General features: G+C 46.3%; 1 protein-coding gene across 3 annotated transcripts in view; it reads left to right on the forward strand.

Moving 5' to 3' along the window:
- Cyth1 (cytohesin 1) overlaps positions 1-18,099 on the forward strand; it is an 80,244-nt gene that overhangs the window by 43,624 nt on the left and 18,521 nt on the right. For 2 of the 3 annotated variants that reach the window (XM_021640058.2, XM_021640048.2), the window contains exons 2-9: positions 6,964-7,046; positions 8,260-8,324; positions 14,101-14,167; positions 14,470-14,588; positions 14,889-14,969; positions 15,982-16,094; positions 17,322-17,470; positions 17,881-17,992. In XM_021640058.2, coding sequence (XP_021495733.1) covers positions 6,964-7,046; positions 8,260-8,324; positions 14,101-14,167; positions 14,470-14,588; positions 14,889-14,969; positions 15,982-16,094; positions 17,322-17,470; positions 17,881-17,992 — 789 coding nt within the window. Of the gene's footprint in view, positions 1-6,963; positions 7,047-8,259; positions 8,325-14,100; positions 14,168-14,469; positions 14,589-14,888; positions 14,970-15,981; positions 16,095-17,321; positions 17,471-17,880; positions 17,994-18,099 lie in introns of all 3 variants that reach the window. The other variant, XM_021640066.2, reaches the window with a different exon arrangement.

Consider the following 18,099-nt stretch of genomic DNA (forward strand, 5'->3'; position numbering starts at 1 on the left):
TGCCCCAAGAGCTAAGGACCCAGGGCTGTCTCAGAAGGGTTCCAGAGGCTCTTCCTCATGGAGGGGATCCCAGCTTTGTCCTGCGTAGAGAATGCAGGAAGCTGCTATGCATCCTGGCAGTGTCACTGCCCCTGCCAGGTGTTAAGAAGGGGTAAGGGTCTCTCAGCTGCATGTTTGTTTTAATAAAGCTGCATTCTTAGGATAAAATTTGATGACTTAGTTCCTGTTACTACCTTGAAATTTGACCTCATTTCCTTTTAGTGAGCTGCTTAAATCATAGCATGCAATGCAGTCTCTAGGATTTATTGGATTAATTGCGTTGATTCTTTTCTCTAAATCATAGTACACATTCCTGTTCCATGTCTACTCATGAGGAAACTGGGGAGAGGAGAGGTCGTGTTTTGCCCAAGGTCACAAAGAAGACAGGGAAGTCCTGGCTGGTCCTGAACCTGCCTCCTTCCTCCTTCCCTTCTTTTCCTCCCTTCCTCCTTCCCTTCCTTTCCTCCTTCCTTCCTTTCCTCCCTTCCATCCCTGAGCAGTGTCCCCTTCTGAATTCACCAGGCAAGGCTGAGGCAGAGGCTGTTGTTAAGGTATTCATCAGAGGAGCTGTCCCTAAGCCTTAAGAACAGCACCAGTCTTCCCTCCAAACGCAGTCTTTAAAGGACTTACTTCTAGGCAGAGGTCTGGTGGGTTTGTCTGGAAAGAATGTAAACTAGAGCGTATAAATGTCCACATTGGCAGTTTGCCCACAGCATCTGTGTCGAGGGTCATTTGTGCTTGCTGCATGAGAATTTAACAGGCTTTGGTCCTGTAAGTATGTGAATTTCCTTTAAAACTCTTATACTGCAGGAGGGTAGTGAGACAGAGTAGTCTTTTAAGGGCCAAATCATAGTTAAAAGGATCTGAAGTAGAATAAAGAAGATGAAATGTTGCCATTAAATGTTCTGTTTATGCTGGGTGCAGTGGTGCATGCCTGTAATCTCAGCACTTGTGAGTTCAAGGCCAGCCTGGTCTACAAAGAGAGTCCAGGACAGCCAAGGCTACACAGAAAAAAAATTCTGTCTTGAAAAAAACAAACAAAATTTTCTGTTTATTTTTAATGATTGCAAAATTCATATAACATAAACATTACCATCTTAACCATTTGAAGTAGTTAATGGTGCTGAGCATATTTAAATGTGATGTACATATCCCCAGAACCATGCAACCCTAAACAATTGCTACTCCGTCCCTATTAATCTTCTCAACTGACCTTCACTTCCCAAAACCCTCACTACTTTCTCTCTCTATGAGTGTGACCCAAGGACCCTTGAGTAAGGGAAATCCCACAATGTCCTTCTTGTGACTGGCTGTCCCGCTATCTTCAGGGTTCATCCAGACTGTAGCATCATCAGAATTTTCTTCCTTTTAAACCCCTGATGGTACATTAAATTTTAGGAAGGACTGCAAAGGTTTTGACCCAATAGGAAAGAAATGGCATTGGTTCTCCATCATTGAAAGATTCCGTAAAGGTGATGGGAGCGTAATATGCTGCTGGCACCAAGTGGGTTACTAGGCCTCTGAGTATGATCATACCCCTTTCCTGGGTCCACCTTCCTCATTCTTGGACCCTGATGACTCTCCTGAGGACTGGAAACAACTTCTGGCTTGCTGTGGAGCCTGTAGCATCAGGCTTTGTGTTTTTCATCTTTTGCTGTTATCTGAAAGATGCTTGGAAGGTAAGTTACATTCTTAGTCCTTCTGAATGACTCAATCCCATCACTTGTGAATGAAGAGTTCTTTAAGTGTGGGAAAACAGACTCCCCAGGCCAGTATGGCAGTGATCAGTAAGAACTTGGTCCTGTCTTTGAATCTGCAGTTGCTTGCTTCTGTGCCAGCCCCTCCTGCCCTGCTCTGCTTCCGTGCAGTTTCTGACTTACCGCAAGGCACAGGGCTTAGGGCTCTCACTCTCCCACTCTGGTGTGAGAGCCATGCTCCACCTCAGAGCATTGCTTCAGGAAGCATCCTGTCAGCTTATTCTTTGCTGAGGGGAACACATTGATGAGAAGCTTGCCGAGGGTCACACAGCTGATGAATATGGACTACAGGTAACCCAGCAGCCCTGCTCAGTCCCTCAGGGTTGCAGTGGCCTGTAGACATGGCCCTCATTAACATGCACTCCTAAACTTGTCCATGGCCTCATTCAGGTCTCCTCTAGGACTGCTGCTCTTCCAGTCAAGGAGAGTCTGCCACTCAGCTGCAAGGCAGCAGAAGCTGTAGGTTGGGTGAGCATCTGTAGTATGTAGGCAAGTGAGGAGGAAAGTGAGCTAGACCTGCAGGTGAAGGGACCTGGCTCAGGACAGGGTGCCCACTGAACCAGCTATCCTGTTTCCTGAGCCTGATGGGTACATTGATGGGTGGGTAGTTCCCTCTTACAGAGATAAACTGCTGCTGAGCACTGCTGTGGCTGCAACATCTAGGTTTTTTCCAGTACTTTGAAAGTTTTCAAAGTGTAAGTCACTGGGAGACAAAGTGATATGAGCCTCTGGAGGGGACAGACCCTGGCCTTGTTGCTAAGGTCATACTGGTCAGGTCTGTTGGAGGGCAGGCAGTTGTTGCCTGGTACTGTGGAGGTGCTGCCTTCAGGGCTCTTCACACTGTGGTCCCTGTGGGCCTCAACGGAAGTTCCAACAGCAGCTTCCTGTATCTGTGCTCTTGGAACTTGGAATATCACTCTTCTCTCAGAGTGGGTGCTGGCTCTGTGGGGTTATAGGGAAACTTGGCTTCATCTGAGGACCTCTGCAGTTCTGGGCTGTGCTTAGGTTTGTTGGAGGTGAGCAAGAGGTAGGGAAAGGATGGGGAGGAGAGAAAGGAAATACCCATATGCACTCTCAGTGTTCAGGAAACTGTCCAGGTCCAGGATAGGAAAGGGTGGCTTAGAAGGAGGCTATTTGGAAATATGGGGAACCTTAAGCCTGGGCTGGGGGTATTGCCATGGTAGCTATGCTTTATATTTATCTGCCTCATGGCAAGGAGAATGTAGATGTTCCAAGAAGGCTCAGTTCTTGGTTACTCTTAAATGCCTCCCTGTTTCTACTGTATTAAATGTAGACCCGTTTTATCCACTGAGAGGCCGGGGCTCTGTGAATATTGGTTAATAAGTATGAAGGAGGTGGGAAAGACAAGACAGGTTGTGTGTTTTCAAGCCAGACAGAGGAGCAAGAAGACCTGAAAAAGCAACAAGAAGGAAATCTCCATTCCAAAGCATGCCTGGACCCCTCTGATTTCACAGCACCCACTAGGGTTGGTTAAGCGCCATGCATTTGAGCAGTAGCTGCTGAATGGAACCTGATGTCACAGGAGCTACATTTTCAATGGGACCTCATGGCACACCACTGGCAGCTGTCATGGGACAGAGAGGGGATTGCAGGGCGTTAGACCGGCGCCTGCCATCCTGTGCACATTTTCTGGTCCTTGGCTTGAAAAGAAGGTGCCGTCCCTTTAAGACAGTCCTCCTTTGTATGTGCTGGCTGGACCATGTTTCAGCTCTGGGTTTCTGCCTACAGTTAAAATCTGCAAAGCAACATTTAAATAAATAAATGAAAGCTTCCCTTGTGTGGCTTCTGCATTCACAACTCGGCACAATGGCTCCTTGTTGTTTGGCCACTTTAATCCCCTTCATTAAATCGGAACCTGGGAAAGGATGGATGGTAAGGAGACCAGTGCTGGACTGTGTCCTCTGCCTCCCGCAGGACACCTTACAAATTAACCTTAGAGCATGGGCTGCTCCAGCATTGGCAAGGGTGAGTGATGTTGTGACAGGAGGGCTCCTCCGATCTGTCTCCATTGTCTCAGACTGTGGTGAGGACAACCTGCTGTCCTGCCCAGTGGCCTTTCTTTTAGAGAAAAGGCTTTAGCCGCCTCCTGGCACAGAAGCGTCGCTGTAGCACGTGGCAGTGGGGGAGGGGGAAATTGTTTGTTGTTCTGCCATCTGGCCTGCCAGAGAATGCTTTTATGCAGTTTAACCCCGGCGGTCCACAGGGTTAGATAGCCTTCCCTGTTGGTGCCCCCAGGTCCAGTAGATCGGGTCACCCAGTACCCCTCATCCTTCTCTCCCTTGTCCTCAGCATGGCTCTGTTACTCATAGCATCTCTGTCATCAGCCAGGGTCACAGGAACCTCCACACCTCCAGCACCCAGCAATCATTTAGATTCTTTGAGGTAAATGGAGCAATTGCTGGCATTTGTTTTTTTTCTATGTCACAAAGGCTTGAGCCAAAGGTTTGGTGTGCTGGTGGGGTTTGGTGTTGCACTGATGAGGCTTAGTGCTATGTTGCTGAGTTTCTGCAGAGGAAAGTCCTCTCTAAAATATTAAATTCCCTTATCATAGAGCAAAATTCCAGGAAAATAAAAAGAGATCTAGATTCTTCTCCTCCTCTTCCTCATCTTTCTTCTCCTTCTCTTCCTCTTCAATTCTTAGTTCTTCTTTGAACCAAAATGGAAGAAGCATTGACTTCAGGTTATTAAATATTACAGAAGAAGTAACTTAGAGATCACATGATTAGTGTTATCAGGAGACTGGATCAAAATAAATGACAACAAATGTCACATTTTTATGTTTTATTTTTAATATCTTTATTATAACTGCGAGCTGGCTAGAAAACATTTGTGTCTGGATGCAAGGACACAGGCCTTTCCCCTGGAAGCGCTGGGTTAGTGTGTCACACATGTGACATGTGAACATTCATGGTAGTCCCATCGCTCTAATCTCAGACCTAAAGCTCCTTGGTGTCAGTTGGTGCCGCCTGGGTTTTCAGTGTTGGTTACTGTGACAGAGCTGGAGATGAACCCCTGGCCTCCTCTGTGACAGACAGAGGCCTTAGTTCGCCCTCTCTTCTTCTGAGTGGCTTGCTGTGCCTTTTCGTTCTTTTACTTTACCTTTGCAAATCCCAGAAGTGTGTCTGCACTGTGGACTTCTCATCCCTGGTCTCCACCCGGGCTCTTGCTTCCTTTGTCCTTCTATGTCTGCAGTGGGGAGCTTGCCTGTCAGGTGGCCCCATCCTGTCACACCTGTTTCATCCTTCATGGTACCACTGTCACCATGATAACAGCTATTCTTCATCCTTGGTGAGCATTTTACACTTTGCAAACAGGCTGATTCTGAAGGAAAGCTAACAAACAGCAAGTAGCACAGGGGCAAGAATTCAGACCCTGAGTGAGCTGCTCCAGAACCCCTGGCTACCCACACCCCCACTCACCTCCCCCACAAGGACTGTGTCCAGATGTGTTTGTTTTTTGTTTGTTTTTCTTTTTGCAAGAACTTTTCATTTTTTTAAGAGAAGGTAGCATGGTGCCTTCCCATTTTACAAACATTCCCTAGTATCCCTTGCTGGGATTGTAGACATGTACCACATACGCTCCACATTCTTTTATTTGCAGTCTGTTTTGTTCTTTGTGATACCCTCTCCGCAGTCCACAGCTGGCATGCCAACCTGTTCTACGTGCTCTCTGCCCCACGCCAGCTGAGTTGTTTGCCATCCTTAGGCTCCTGAGTTGGCCCTGTCCCATGTCCTTCACTGTGTTCCTCTTGACACCACTTTTAGACCATGTGGCCAGGAGTCTGGCTCTCCGCTACTTGGCCATAAAATGACTCTGGCTTGTCCCCCTCTTGGCTGGGGATTGGGGGTCCAGTCATTTTCATTTTGAATTTGAAGACCTTTGCAGTCCTCATTGGAGTTTGTAGATCTCTTCAGCTGTGGCTGATGAACCCCACTACTGCCCTGTAGAGAGGTCTTTGCCCATCTTGAGGACGTGAGTGCCCTGCACCAACACTTTGCCCACTAAATACCAGGCAGAGCTTGAGGCATCTTAGTTACAACCATTACCCATCACCAGCTGCAGCCCAAAGTATCAAATGGAAAATTCCAGAAACAAACAATTCATAAGCATTCACTTGCGTGCCATTCTGAGTAACAGGATGAATTTTGTACTGTCCTGCTCTACCCTTCTCTGTCTGTGACCCTCTGTAATGGGGAGAAACTCTTAACTTGTTTTGTTGCTTGCTGTACCTCAGGTTGCCAAAGGTTTGGCTACAGTGTAGGATTGTTTCTGGGCCAGACAGAAAAATCTTCCAATGTGGATGTACGTGTAGATAAAACCAGTCTGTCTGTGGGTCTAGAAGCCTGCTGGGGGTGTGCCCCTGAGAGAAAGGGAACACATCTCTATTGCACTTCCTTCTCAAGTCAGCCACAAAGTCGAACAGCATGTGGCCGAATGAATGGTTTATGTAGTCTGTCTGGAGTGGTAGGGACTTGGGGTGGGGAGCTGTGTTGGGGGAGGACTGGAGATGTGGGGAGAGGGACACTTTGTTGGTTCTAGTGCTTATTGTTCTTCTGACAGAGGCATGCTCAGATGAGGAACAGTCATTGGGGCCTATGGCAGTGTCTTGATGAGTGTGTCTTGATGGTGGCACGCACTCTGAACATTCAACCCAGGCTGGAAAGAGTCTCAGAATCCTAGCTCCCAGAGTGAAATGTTGTTTTCAGTTTGCTGTGTGCTTTTCTAGATTTTCTTCTCTGTGTGCAAAGAATTCTCACCCCACCAAATGGCACTAAGGTGCTCATGTTGCTTTGCAGTTCTCCTGGCTCCACTTTATGTGCCAGAGGCAGCTCCTGTCACTTCTGACCACCTGGGAACTGAGGGCTGCTCTCGCCCAGCAGGGAGGCAGGAGACTGGCTGGGCAGATATTTAAAGGCCTCTCACTCTCCTCACCACGGCTGGATCACCTGGTGGCATCTTCCTCCTGTTCTCTGTTTGGAGCTGTCTTTGCTCAGCTGGTCTAACTCTCTTCATAAACCCACAGAGTGATTCCTAGCTGCCTGTTATTTCCAAAATTGGCTTCTGGCTTCCTTCACAGTCACAGTCTTTGGAATTTTTGTTAGTTTTTTTGTGAGGGGAATTCATGGTGCCATTTCTGTCTTTGCAGTTCCCAGTGACCTGACTGCAGAAGAGCGTCAAGAACTGGAGAACATCCGGCGGAGGAAGCAGGAACTGCTGGCTGACATTCAGGTTGGAGGGCTTTTGGGAGGCTGAATGTGTGTCACAGGATGCTCTGATGGGCTGGTGCTCCCCATAGTTGTGGGCCAAAGTACAGGGATTAGTGGTCGCCCTGACTTACCAGAAGTCCAGTCTCAGAGGGGCTCTCCCTCCTGCCATTTACCGTGGCTAATGTGACTCCTAACTAAGTGTTCCCAGCTGACATGCCAAGAACGCAGGCCTCAGGTTTGTTAGTACCTTCTGTAGGTCCTGACTCTAACCTGCCAACTGAGGGCATGGGGTACAGCTCTAGTTTGGCTTTTTTTTTTTTTTTTTTAAAAACTTCTGTTCCTTCCTGGTCATGGGATGAGAACAACCGCACTTTCACAACTTCCTGTGAGGACCGGATGGTGTCTACAGGGGATGAGATGATTGCTGACTGTAGACAATTATTGTTTCTCCAAGTCTTTCTGTCAAACTGCAGGCTGTCTTGGAAAAGAAAGGTGTAGGAGCCATGTGGTGGGTTATTTTTGCTCTGAGAAGTTGGATGCTGTTCTTCTAAAGCCCTTTGTAAGATTTCAGGGGTGAGAAAAGGAGGGCCCCAAACCGCACAGGGCTGTGAGAGGACAGGCCCGCTTGCCATTGACGACTGGAACTATTACGATGGTTTCCCCGCTTCTCTGGCTCCTGTTTCCCTGGTAACTTCTAGGAACATGGAGGAGCTTTTACCCCACCTGCATGGAGACAGCCCCTCCTGAGTAAAGGAGGAGGCAGTGGCTGGTAGTGAGTGGTCGGCAGACTTTGTGGGACAGTCTCCTGTCCAGTTATGTCAGCGTGAGGCCACAGGCTAGGTCCAGCACAGCCTCTGCGGGCCCAGACAGCCAAATGTGTGGGTGCCTGTATGCTGTGAGCGCCATCACACCTGTGCCTGGAACTGCAGACTGTTCTGAAAGACTGTATCAGAGTGGCTGTTCTTTAGCGAGTACACCTTTTTTTAACACAGTGCTTGGACCTAGCAATCGTCCCTTGCCCAGGAACTCTGGGCTAAGTAACTACCTTCCCACCCTCGCAGTCCTAAAGTGCTTATTATCTGGTGGGAGCCCAACAGGTTGGTAAATACATTCTCCTAATTGACCTCTTTGGGGTTTCTGCGTGTGCTTTGTGCGTGTTGTTCTGCTGTGTTTTGGGGACAGCGTGAAAGGCTTTGGTCTGCAGCTTTCCTCCTGGTAACTCCTTCTGTTTACAGAGGCTAAAGGAAGAGATAGCAGAAGTCGCTAATGAAATTGAAAGCCTGGGATCCACAGAGGAAAGGTAAGTCTGCCCTGCTGCCGGGTGGGCCTTCTGGGTCTAGCTCCCAGTCACCCATCCTTCCCCACATGCCCTGGCACATTCAAGAGAAAGCAGGTTTTGTGCCTTATAGTCCTAGCAGGTACACAGAAGTCTTTATGTCCTGCTCCTGAGCCCTTGCTGCAAGGGTCTGAACATAGGAAACTTTCTTTTTTTTTTTTTTTTTTTTGACACAGTCTTTCTACATAGCTCTGGCTGTCCTGGAAATTACTATGGCGACTAGGCTGACCTTGAGCTCACAGAGATCTGCTTGCCTCTGCCTTTGTTGGTACTAATGGTATGCTCCACCATGCCTGGCCATAGGAAACCTTTTATGTATATAAAACTGAACCAGAAAATTCAAAGGCACTAGAAGAAACTTAAGTCAGTGGTTCTCTGCCTGTGGGTCACAACCCCTTTGAGGGTCAAGTGCCCCTTTCACAGGGGCCACATATCACAGATCCTGCCAATCAGATATTTACATTATCACACACAACGGTAGCAAAATTAGTCATGCCATAGCAGCCAAACAGTTTTATGGTTGGGGTCATCACAGCATGAGGAACTTCATTGGAGGGTCGCAGTGTTAGGAAGGTTGGAACCGCTGGCTAAGAGCTCATAAATTGTGTGTAGATTATTGTAGTTTCCTCTTGTTCTCTACTCTATAAATCTTTTAAGTTTCTGTTACTTTTGTTTAACAGAAAAGCTTAGTAAGCACTGCTAATAGGATTTCTGAAGGCTGGTGTGCCCACCTGTGTGTGGTGTAATGTCAAGTTCATTTGCACCTCTTTATGCTTAAGGGAGAAGAATGTGAAAACAATTACAGTGTAAAATGACAAGATGTCAGTGGCCGGTTCTAACTGGCTCACTTGATAAGCAATCTGCTTTCAGTTCCCTCTGTGTCTGTGTTTGCCTAAGCCTAAGCCTCCCTGTCTGCTTCATAAGGTCCTTTGGTTTGTTATTTTAAACTTGTGTGGGCAGTGCTGTTAGGGATGAAGGGGCTTTGTCCTCCACAGTCAGTCAGACACTGCCAGCCTCTGGGCTGTCATTTAGGGTTGCAGCTTTCTTACTTTCTATTAATTTTTTTTTTTGTAGATTAAAAAATTTGTACGTGTATGAGTGCTTTGCCTGTAAATGTATCTATGCACTACCTGTGTGCCTAGTGCCTTGGGGAGTCAGATGAGCATCAGCTCCCCTGTACCTGATGGGTGGTTATGAGCCATCGTGTGGGTGTTGGCAACTGCACCTGGTCCTCTGCAAGAGGAGCAAGTGCTCTTAATGGCTGAGCCATCTCTGCAGCTCCTTACTGTCTATCTAAAACAAACGTAGAAATCGACAGATTAAGAGTTCGTCTAGACTTAAAACTTCTGCTCTTAGAAAAGACAACATGCCAGGTGTGGTGACACATGCCTTTAATCTCAGCACTTGGAGGCAGAGGCATTAGAATTTCTGTGATTCTGAGGCCAGCATAGTCTACAAAGTGAGTTCAAAGACAGTCAGAGCTAGATAGTTAGACCCCCATCTCAAAAAACAACCCTCCTCAAACAAAACAAAAACACAGGCTAGGGATGTGATTCAGTGCTAGAACACCTGCCTGGCATACGTAAGGCCCTAGATTCAACAGCCCCCATCAGCAGCCCTCCCACCAATGAGTAGGAAGCTGCTAAATGAATACGCAAGTAACAAAGTAGGAGGAAATAGCTATGATATGTATATCTGAGAAAGACTTGTCTAGAATAGACATGCATGTAATGCCCATGCCGTAACATGGACACAGCTCAGAAAGATGGATAGAAGTCCTGAGCAGATCATGTATGCAAGAGGTAGTATATATAATAGATGTATGCATAAAAGAGGCTTAGCACTGTTAGCTACAAGGGCGAGCAATGTAAAACTACTGTATGCTACAGCTCCACATATCCTAGGATGGCTAGAATCAAAAGGCTGGTGGTACCTGGTGTTGGGATTAGTAGCAAGAGTAATATGTCCGCATGCAAGAAAACAGTTTCTTAAGGTACTCAGTATGTGTCCGGTTCTGACACCAGAACACAGGTATTTACTCACGAGGTTGAAAGTACGTCCACAACAGCCAGTCCAGCACTCCTATTAAAATGACCATGCCAGGAGCGTCCCCAGTGTCTCCCAGTAGGTGAACATGGAAGGAGTCTGGGGCCCTGGGCTGTTATTTGGTAGTATCAGAGGAGTGCACTGGTCTACTGCAGTAGCATGTGCAGGCGCCACAAACAGACTAGAGAAGCCACTTGTGCAATGTGTGCTCAGTACCACGTGGACAGAATACATACTTCTGTCATGAAGCTCTGAGACAAAACAAACAAACAAAAAACCAGGATGTACCATCAGAAACGCTAACAGGCTTCAGACAGAGATCTGACCAGAACCTAGCAGGAAGATGGGAGCAGGCCTCATGAGAGTGGTGGTCGCCAGGGCAGGCACACCTGGAAGAACTGTGAGTGGGCACTTGGGCTGCTAGCATTGTACCGAGCAAAACTATCCCTGGATAAAAACAAAAATTATTCCCTTTTTCCTGGTTCTAAGTGGATGTTTTAAATGTTAAAAATCAAATTTATTTATTTACTTACGTATGTATCTATCTATTCATTTATTTAGTGGAAGCAGGCACACCTGTCACAGCACATATGTGGAAGAGAGAACAACTTTCTGGAGCTGCTTCTGTCCTGCCACGTGGGCCCAGGGGATTAAATTTAGATCATCTTCTCGGCTACAAGCCCCTTTACCCGTGGAGCCACCTCACTATCTAGGAATATAGATTTATTGCAGTAAACGGGTAAAAGATGGAAAAGCATGAAGAAAACAGATTTCCTAGAGTCAGCAACCGAGAGAGAACCATGATTAATACCACAGAATACTTCCTTTCTGTGTCTTTGGTGCCTGCATACATACTTGGAATTCAGGATACTGTTTCCTCCATGTCCTATGGGTTATCACAGCCCCAGTGTACTGAAGGCCCCAGCACTGTGAGCAGCTAGGCACTGGGAACACTCAGCTGGTGAGTTTAAGAAAGCCAGCTCTCTGCTCCATGGAGTCCTGATCTGTCCGTCATGCACTAGAGGATCAGGGCTGGTTTGGAGACGTCCTATCTGATTAGACCAGAGGATGCCACAGTTTTGAGTAAACAAGCAACACTGTCATTACGAAACTTAAAGCATGACGAAGCCCCTTCAAGATAACATATAAGGGCTGACAAGATGGCTCAGCACATAAAGAGGCTTGCCTTGCAAGTGTGTTGATCCAAGTTCAACTTTGGAACCTGTATAAAGGTGGAAATAGAGAACTGACTGCACAAAGCTGTCTTTTGACTTCCACACGCATTTGTAGGTGTACACACACAATATTAGTAAATAAAAATGTAAAAAAAGGCAACATAAAGAAAAAACCCTACTTTCATGAGCCATACTTCAGTTATTTATGGTTTAAACTCAGAAGTTTAAGCTGGTTCTCCAGAATTGAAGATCCTGAAAGGGGAGCTAGTCTGCGGATTCTGGGCATCTGTGTAGTCAGACTTTACTCATTCTGGCTTCTCGACAGGTGGTTGCCATGCTTGTAATCCAAGGCCTGATTCACCACTCTGTAGCAGTAACTCCAAACATGGTATAGGAGTAGAGGCAGGATAACACTATGAGATTTACAGGTTTCTCAAGTTGACGTGCTTGATACAGCTGGTGTGTGCACAAGGGAGGCTGCTGAAGCCGGGACAGGACTGACCCATAAGCCCTGATGATGCTAGACAGCCACCTACAGTGACTATCCCAGCCGTCATAAACAGCAGTGCTAGACAGGTAGGGACAGGAGCTGACTCATGGAGAACTGGGAACTTCAGCCAGCCACATCCTGTGAGTATGTCAGGCAGTCATAAGCCGCATCACTGGATGGCTAGTGAGGAGGTGATTCATGAGAAACCAGTGAGGTTAGCCAGTCACCCCTGTGAGCTCTGGGTTCTGGACTTGCCAGAGGCACGGGAAGCTTCCATAAGGGACTAAACTTAAGTCAAAGGATGCCAAGGTCCCTTGTGGATGGTCATGTGCCTTAATGCTGTAGGACCTCCAAGTATTGCACACTCATATAGGAAATCACCCAGCAGCTTTTTTTTTTTCTTTGTTCTTTGAGCAGGGCCTTTCTATGTAGCCCTAACTGTCCTGAAACTCATTCTGTAGACCAAACTGGCCCCGAATTCAGAGATCTGCCTGCTTCTGCCTTCCAAATGCTGGGAGGTATGCATTACTACCATTGGGCTTTCCCAGTAGCTTTTTCTTGTTTGTTTGTTTGTTTGTTTGTTTTTCTTGAAATAGCATTCCTGGATTTGGGGAAAATGTGATTAGATAACCTGAAACTTATTCCAGTTCCAGACCTTAGGCCAGCCTGGCCAAGCATGCTGGCCCATACCTGTAACCCACTTGGGAGGTGGAGGCAAGAGGATTGCTGTGAGTTTCAGGGCAGCCTGAGCTATTGAGTGAAACCCTGTCTCAACCAGGAAAAAGAAAAAAGAAAAGAAAGACTTTCTACCTTTGGGGATTCAGCCAGTGCTGATATGCTCCTTAGACAATAAATAAGTGGTGTTGGAAGTTTAGCTCAGCTTCAGGAGTGGGTTGGGGAGACAATAAGTTATTTGTGAGCAGCTCATTTGTTCAGAAACCATCAAATTACTGTTGCTGTTGTGTCAGTGCTTCCCAAATGCACACCAGATCTACAGGAGGATCAAAAAGGCCATTTAGACTGTAGCCCTAAAACCTCTGAGTCACTCAGTGGCCCAGAACCTGTAACTCAGCTCATCTGTGGTCGGCAGGAGCCCTGAGCCCTTCACAGATGCACTGGGTAAGAGTTTGCTCTGGCAGGGCCCAGAGCCATGTGTGTGAGTGAGAGCTCTCCCTCTGTGTCTGACTCACTCTCCAGCCGTCTCAGAACCACAACCTGAGACTCATGGTGAGAATCATTTGTTCAGTCTGATACACCGTTCAGAATACTACTGCTTGTTTGTACAGCATCTTAAAAAGTTAAATATAAAAGTACTACATGACATGTCTAGAACAACCTTGACCCTTCTGCCCAAAACAAAGGAGAGCATGTCCACATAGGGTGGACACATACTGATAGCAGCCTGTGCCTGATGACCCCACACTGGACTCTGCATTTTTCATCTGAAAAGCCAACGGAAGGTGGACATGTAGAAATAGAAAGGAGTGTTGAACCGATGAACTGTGACGACAATGTGCTAAGCAAAAGAAGCCCAGAACAAAAGTCCAGTTATACCATGATTCTGTATGTATGAAAAGTCCTGAATTAGGCAGATCTGTGCTCACAAGGTAAACTGAGAGTTCTCCAGGGTTGAAATAGGAATGTGGATGAACTGGAAATGGGAGTGGGGAATTTTGTCAGACTGATGAAAGTGTTCTAAAACTAGTTATGGTAATGGATGGTTGTACAACTGAGTAACCTTACTAAAAGCCTTTCAGGCCTACACTTAAAGTAGGCAGATTCTACAATAGTTAGACAACGACGTTTAAAGAAAAAAACATTCTAAGAGAATCCATGAATGTAGAGAAAAAGAGGCAAGTGAGCATGAGCCTGGACCAGGGCTTCATCTGACCTTGCTTAGTTGGACCAAATTGCTTCAGTACCCTTCTAGACTAATCTTCCCAAACTGTCAGTGGCTGCACGTGAGGACAGCTCCAGCCTCCCAGAACTTCCTGCTGCCAGGGCACTAATGGCTACACTTGTCTTTCAGGAAAAACATGCAGAGGAACAAACAGGTAGCCATGGGCAGGAAGAAATTTAACATGGATCCTAAAAAGGTGAGCAGAAAAGGAAGTGACAGAAGCCCAGAGTCTTAAGGTGGGGCTTAGTGATCAGGTAGAAACCAGAGGTGGTTTTTTTGTTTTGTTTTGTTTTTCTAAGCTGCTTTTTCTGAAGTAAATGTTGACTTGAATCTGGGGCTCTGGTTCCTAACCTTGAAATGTCTCCATCCCTTGTGTTCACTTGTGTTGTTTATTGGACACAGGCTCCAGGGCCACACTCACTGAGGCCTTTGCCCTCCCTCCATTTCCAGCCATTGCAGGCCAGCATCACTCACTGGCTCTTTCTGGTCTTTCTGCAGGGGATCCAGTTCTTAATAGAGAATGACCTGCTGAAGAACACTTGTGAAGATATTGCCCAGTTCCTGTACAAAGGGGAGGGGCTCAACAAAACAGCCATTGGTGACTACCTGGGGGAGAGGTGAGGCATTCAGAGAGGGTGGTTAGAATCATGGGAAGAAATAAGCTCCCTTAGGAGCGAAGTTCATGGGATGGGTGACCGAGTATGAGGGCAGCAGTAGCCATAATGGTATCAACTTACCTGTCTAGGGCACGGAGGTGCCTTGCTTGTTTAGTTAGCAAGGGGAGCCAGTCTGATGTCCTCCTGACCGTGGATGGCCAGGCTTGAGAGGCCTGATGGCCGGGAACTCTGGGAATACCATCCGCTTGGTGTCAGGGGTCTGACGTTTGTTCCCTCCATCTCCCATCTGTTCTCTGGCAGAGATGAGTTCAGCATCCAGGTCCTGCACGCCTTTGTGGAGCTGCACGAGTTCACGGACCTGAACCTCGTTCAAGCCTTGCGGTGGGTGTTGTCAGCCTGGCACCTTGGGCGAGAGCGTGTCCTTCCTCTGCGCTGTGTGATCGGGGTCCTGTCGCTGGAGGCGGTTGTGACTGTCCTAGGGAAGCCGTGTACATGCCTTCGAGTGGGGAGGCAGTTGTTAGGACTGTTTCTCAGTCTTGGGGGTGAAAGGACTGTTCAGTGTTTAAATATTGAAATTATTTCTGCTGTTCAGAATAGAAAACCCTTTAAGTTCTTAAAATAGACTAGGTAGCTTTGTCTTTCATAAAAAAGAAAAAAATCAGCTTTAATTTTGTTTTGTTGTTTTGGTTTTTCAAGATAGGGTTTCTCTTTGTAGCCGTGGCTGTCCTGGACCTGGCTCAACTTTATTTTATTTTATCATTTATTTATTTATTTATGTATCTATCTATTTATTTATTTATCTGTCTGTTTATCTCTTTATCTGTCTACTTATTTAAGTTTTTCTAGACAGGGTTTCTCTGCGTAGTCTTGGCTGGCCTGTAACTCGATCTCACAGAAATCCGCCCTCCTCTACCTCCCGAGTGCCGGGATTAAAGGTGTGCACCACTACCTATCTCTACTTTACTTTTTAACCAAGTTTATTTTGTGCCTTTAAAAGACATTGTCTTTTTCATTTTCTCTGCTGTGGTATAACTTCTAAGATTATTTTTGAGCTATGATTTTAGTAGATTAAGTATTGTAGAACTAAACTGTGGCTGTGGGCCCATGTAACTTCTTACAGGGTTCCATTGTGATGAATCCTTACCTGAGAGTTCATTTTAAGTGATTGACATCTTTTAAAATTCTGTTGTTACTCTGAAGAAGGGCCTGTTCTTTGGAATAGGAAAATCTCGGCATCTCAGTTCAGTTAAGGCCACAGTGATAGGTATGGCTAAACTTGCTTTGGTTCAATTTCTGTAAAAGTGGACTGAAGCCCCTCACCTTCCTTTACCCTCTGATAGTAAAGGTCCCAGCAGCAGAACAGGTCAAAGCAATGCTCCTTCTTCACCTTCAGGCAGTTCCTGTGGAGCTTCCGGCTCCCCGGAGAGGCTCAGAAGATTGACCGGATGATGGAGGCCTTTGCCCAGCGGTACTGTCAGTGCAATAATGGAGTGTTCCAGTCCACAGGTAAGTGAGGGGAGCCTGTGTGTGTGCACGCACGTGTGCGCACAGGGGGCTTTTCCATGAGGGTCTCTTCTTGACAGTGGAGGATGGCTAAGTCAAGAGGCCGAGTCCATGCCAAGAACAGTTACTAAATGGTGTATGTAGCAGTGAGTTGGAAACATCCAGAAAACCACCACTGAGGTGCAATAAACGCCCAGTGTGACTTAGTGGTAGAGTACTTGCCTCATGTGCAGGAGGCCCTGGATTCAGAATTACAAAACATGTAACTATTAAACATGTCTCTAGAAGCTGGCTGCTGTGTAGCATGTGTCTGTCATTCTAGCTGTTCAGGAGGCAGAAGTAGAATTATGAATGTAGTTAGCTAGGCTACTTAAGCAAGACCTTGTCTTTAAAAGAAAAAATATCTCGTTCTTACGAAGATGTTGGCATGGGAAAATTAAAAGGTTAACAAAAAAAAAGCATATGTATGTGTGTGTATATGTATATACCTGTCGCCTATGTATGTATATATCCTGTATGTATGTGTGTATATATGTGTTCCTATCCCCTCTGTATGTATGTGTATATGTATGTACCTAAACCCTATGTATGTACTTTCCTATGTGTACATATGTATATGTATATAGCTATCTCCTATGTATGTATCTATCCCATGTGTATGTCTGTGTCTCCTATGTATCTATTCCATGTGTATGTGTGTATATGTATGTACCTTTCCTCTCTATATGTATCTATCTTCTGTGTATGTATAAATATGTACTTATTCCCTTATGTAAGTATCTATCCCATGTGTAATTTCAGGGGATAGTCTGTAAAGTGATTTTTATGCTCACGTTTGTTTAGAAAAAATAAAGCAGGACAAATATTACTAAATAGAATTGTGGGTAATTTTTATCCTTTTGTAGGTTATATTGGTTTGGGGTTTTGTTGTGTATCCCTAGCTGGCCTTTTATAGAGCAGACTGTACTGGAACTCACAAGAGATCTGCCTCTTGAGTCTGAGAGTAAAGGCCTGCTCTACCATGCGCAGCCATTCTATTGTCTGCCTGTCCTTTATGTCTGAAAGCATGAGTGTCTTCAGAGCTCTCATGTGCCTTGCCCCTGGGGATGTGTGGACACTTGGCTCACCCACTTGTCCTGCCCATGGTTTTGTATTCCTGGTCTTACTTGGTGTCTCCTGCCATGGAGAGATATTTCCTTTGCTCTCACGCGCTGTCCTTCTCTTCTCTAGACACTTGCTATGTCCTCTCCTTTGCAATCATAATGCTGAACACCAGCCTACACAACCCTAACGTCAAAGACAAGCCTACGGTGGAGAGGTTCATTGCCATGAATCGCGGCATCAATGATGGAGGAGACCTGCCCGAGGAGTTGCTCCGGGTGAGCAGGGCCAGAGCAGCTTCATTTCAGCTGGCAAAGCATTCACTTAGAACAGGATCATTTTTGTAGGAGAAGAAACAGAAGGATAACTTGCTGAGTGCTCTCTTAATTCACTTAAAATGTGAATTTCACAAAGGCCAGCTGAGAAATCAGGAAGGGGAAGTGGTTCTAAATCTGAAACTAAAAGCTTGAGCAGGCTCCAAGCTGCTATTTTTTTTCCTCTTAATTATCTACCAGGCATCTTATTTTTGTCCCTGTGAGCTGCTGGAGAGTAGAAAATGGCCATGTTCTTCTCTAGTTCCTGTGCCTTACTCCAGGCTCACAGTGAACGCCTGTGAAATGAGTAGAGAGAGAGGGAGGGCAGATAGGTACTTCTGGAATCAGACATGCCATGTCGTCTTTTATCCCAGAATCTCTATGAGAGCATAAAAAATGAACCCTTTAAAATCCCAGAAGATGATGGGAACGACCTCACTCACACGTTCTTCAATCCAGACCGAGAAGGTTGGCTGTTGAAACTCGGTAAGTCACCTCTCCCGGCTTGGGGACCCTGCAACAAAGCTCAGGAAGGAAGACTGTATGCTCACAGGCTTGGGGGGTGAAGAAGGGGGCAGGCTACAGAGACTCCT

This window comes from Meriones unguiculatus, chromosome 7 (assembly GCF_030254825.1).
Source record: "Meriones unguiculatus strain TT.TT164.6M chromosome 7, Bangor_MerUng_6.1, whole genome shotgun sequence".
Lineage (NCBI taxonomy): Eukaryota > Metazoa > Chordata > Mammalia > Rodentia > Muridae > Meriones > Meriones unguiculatus.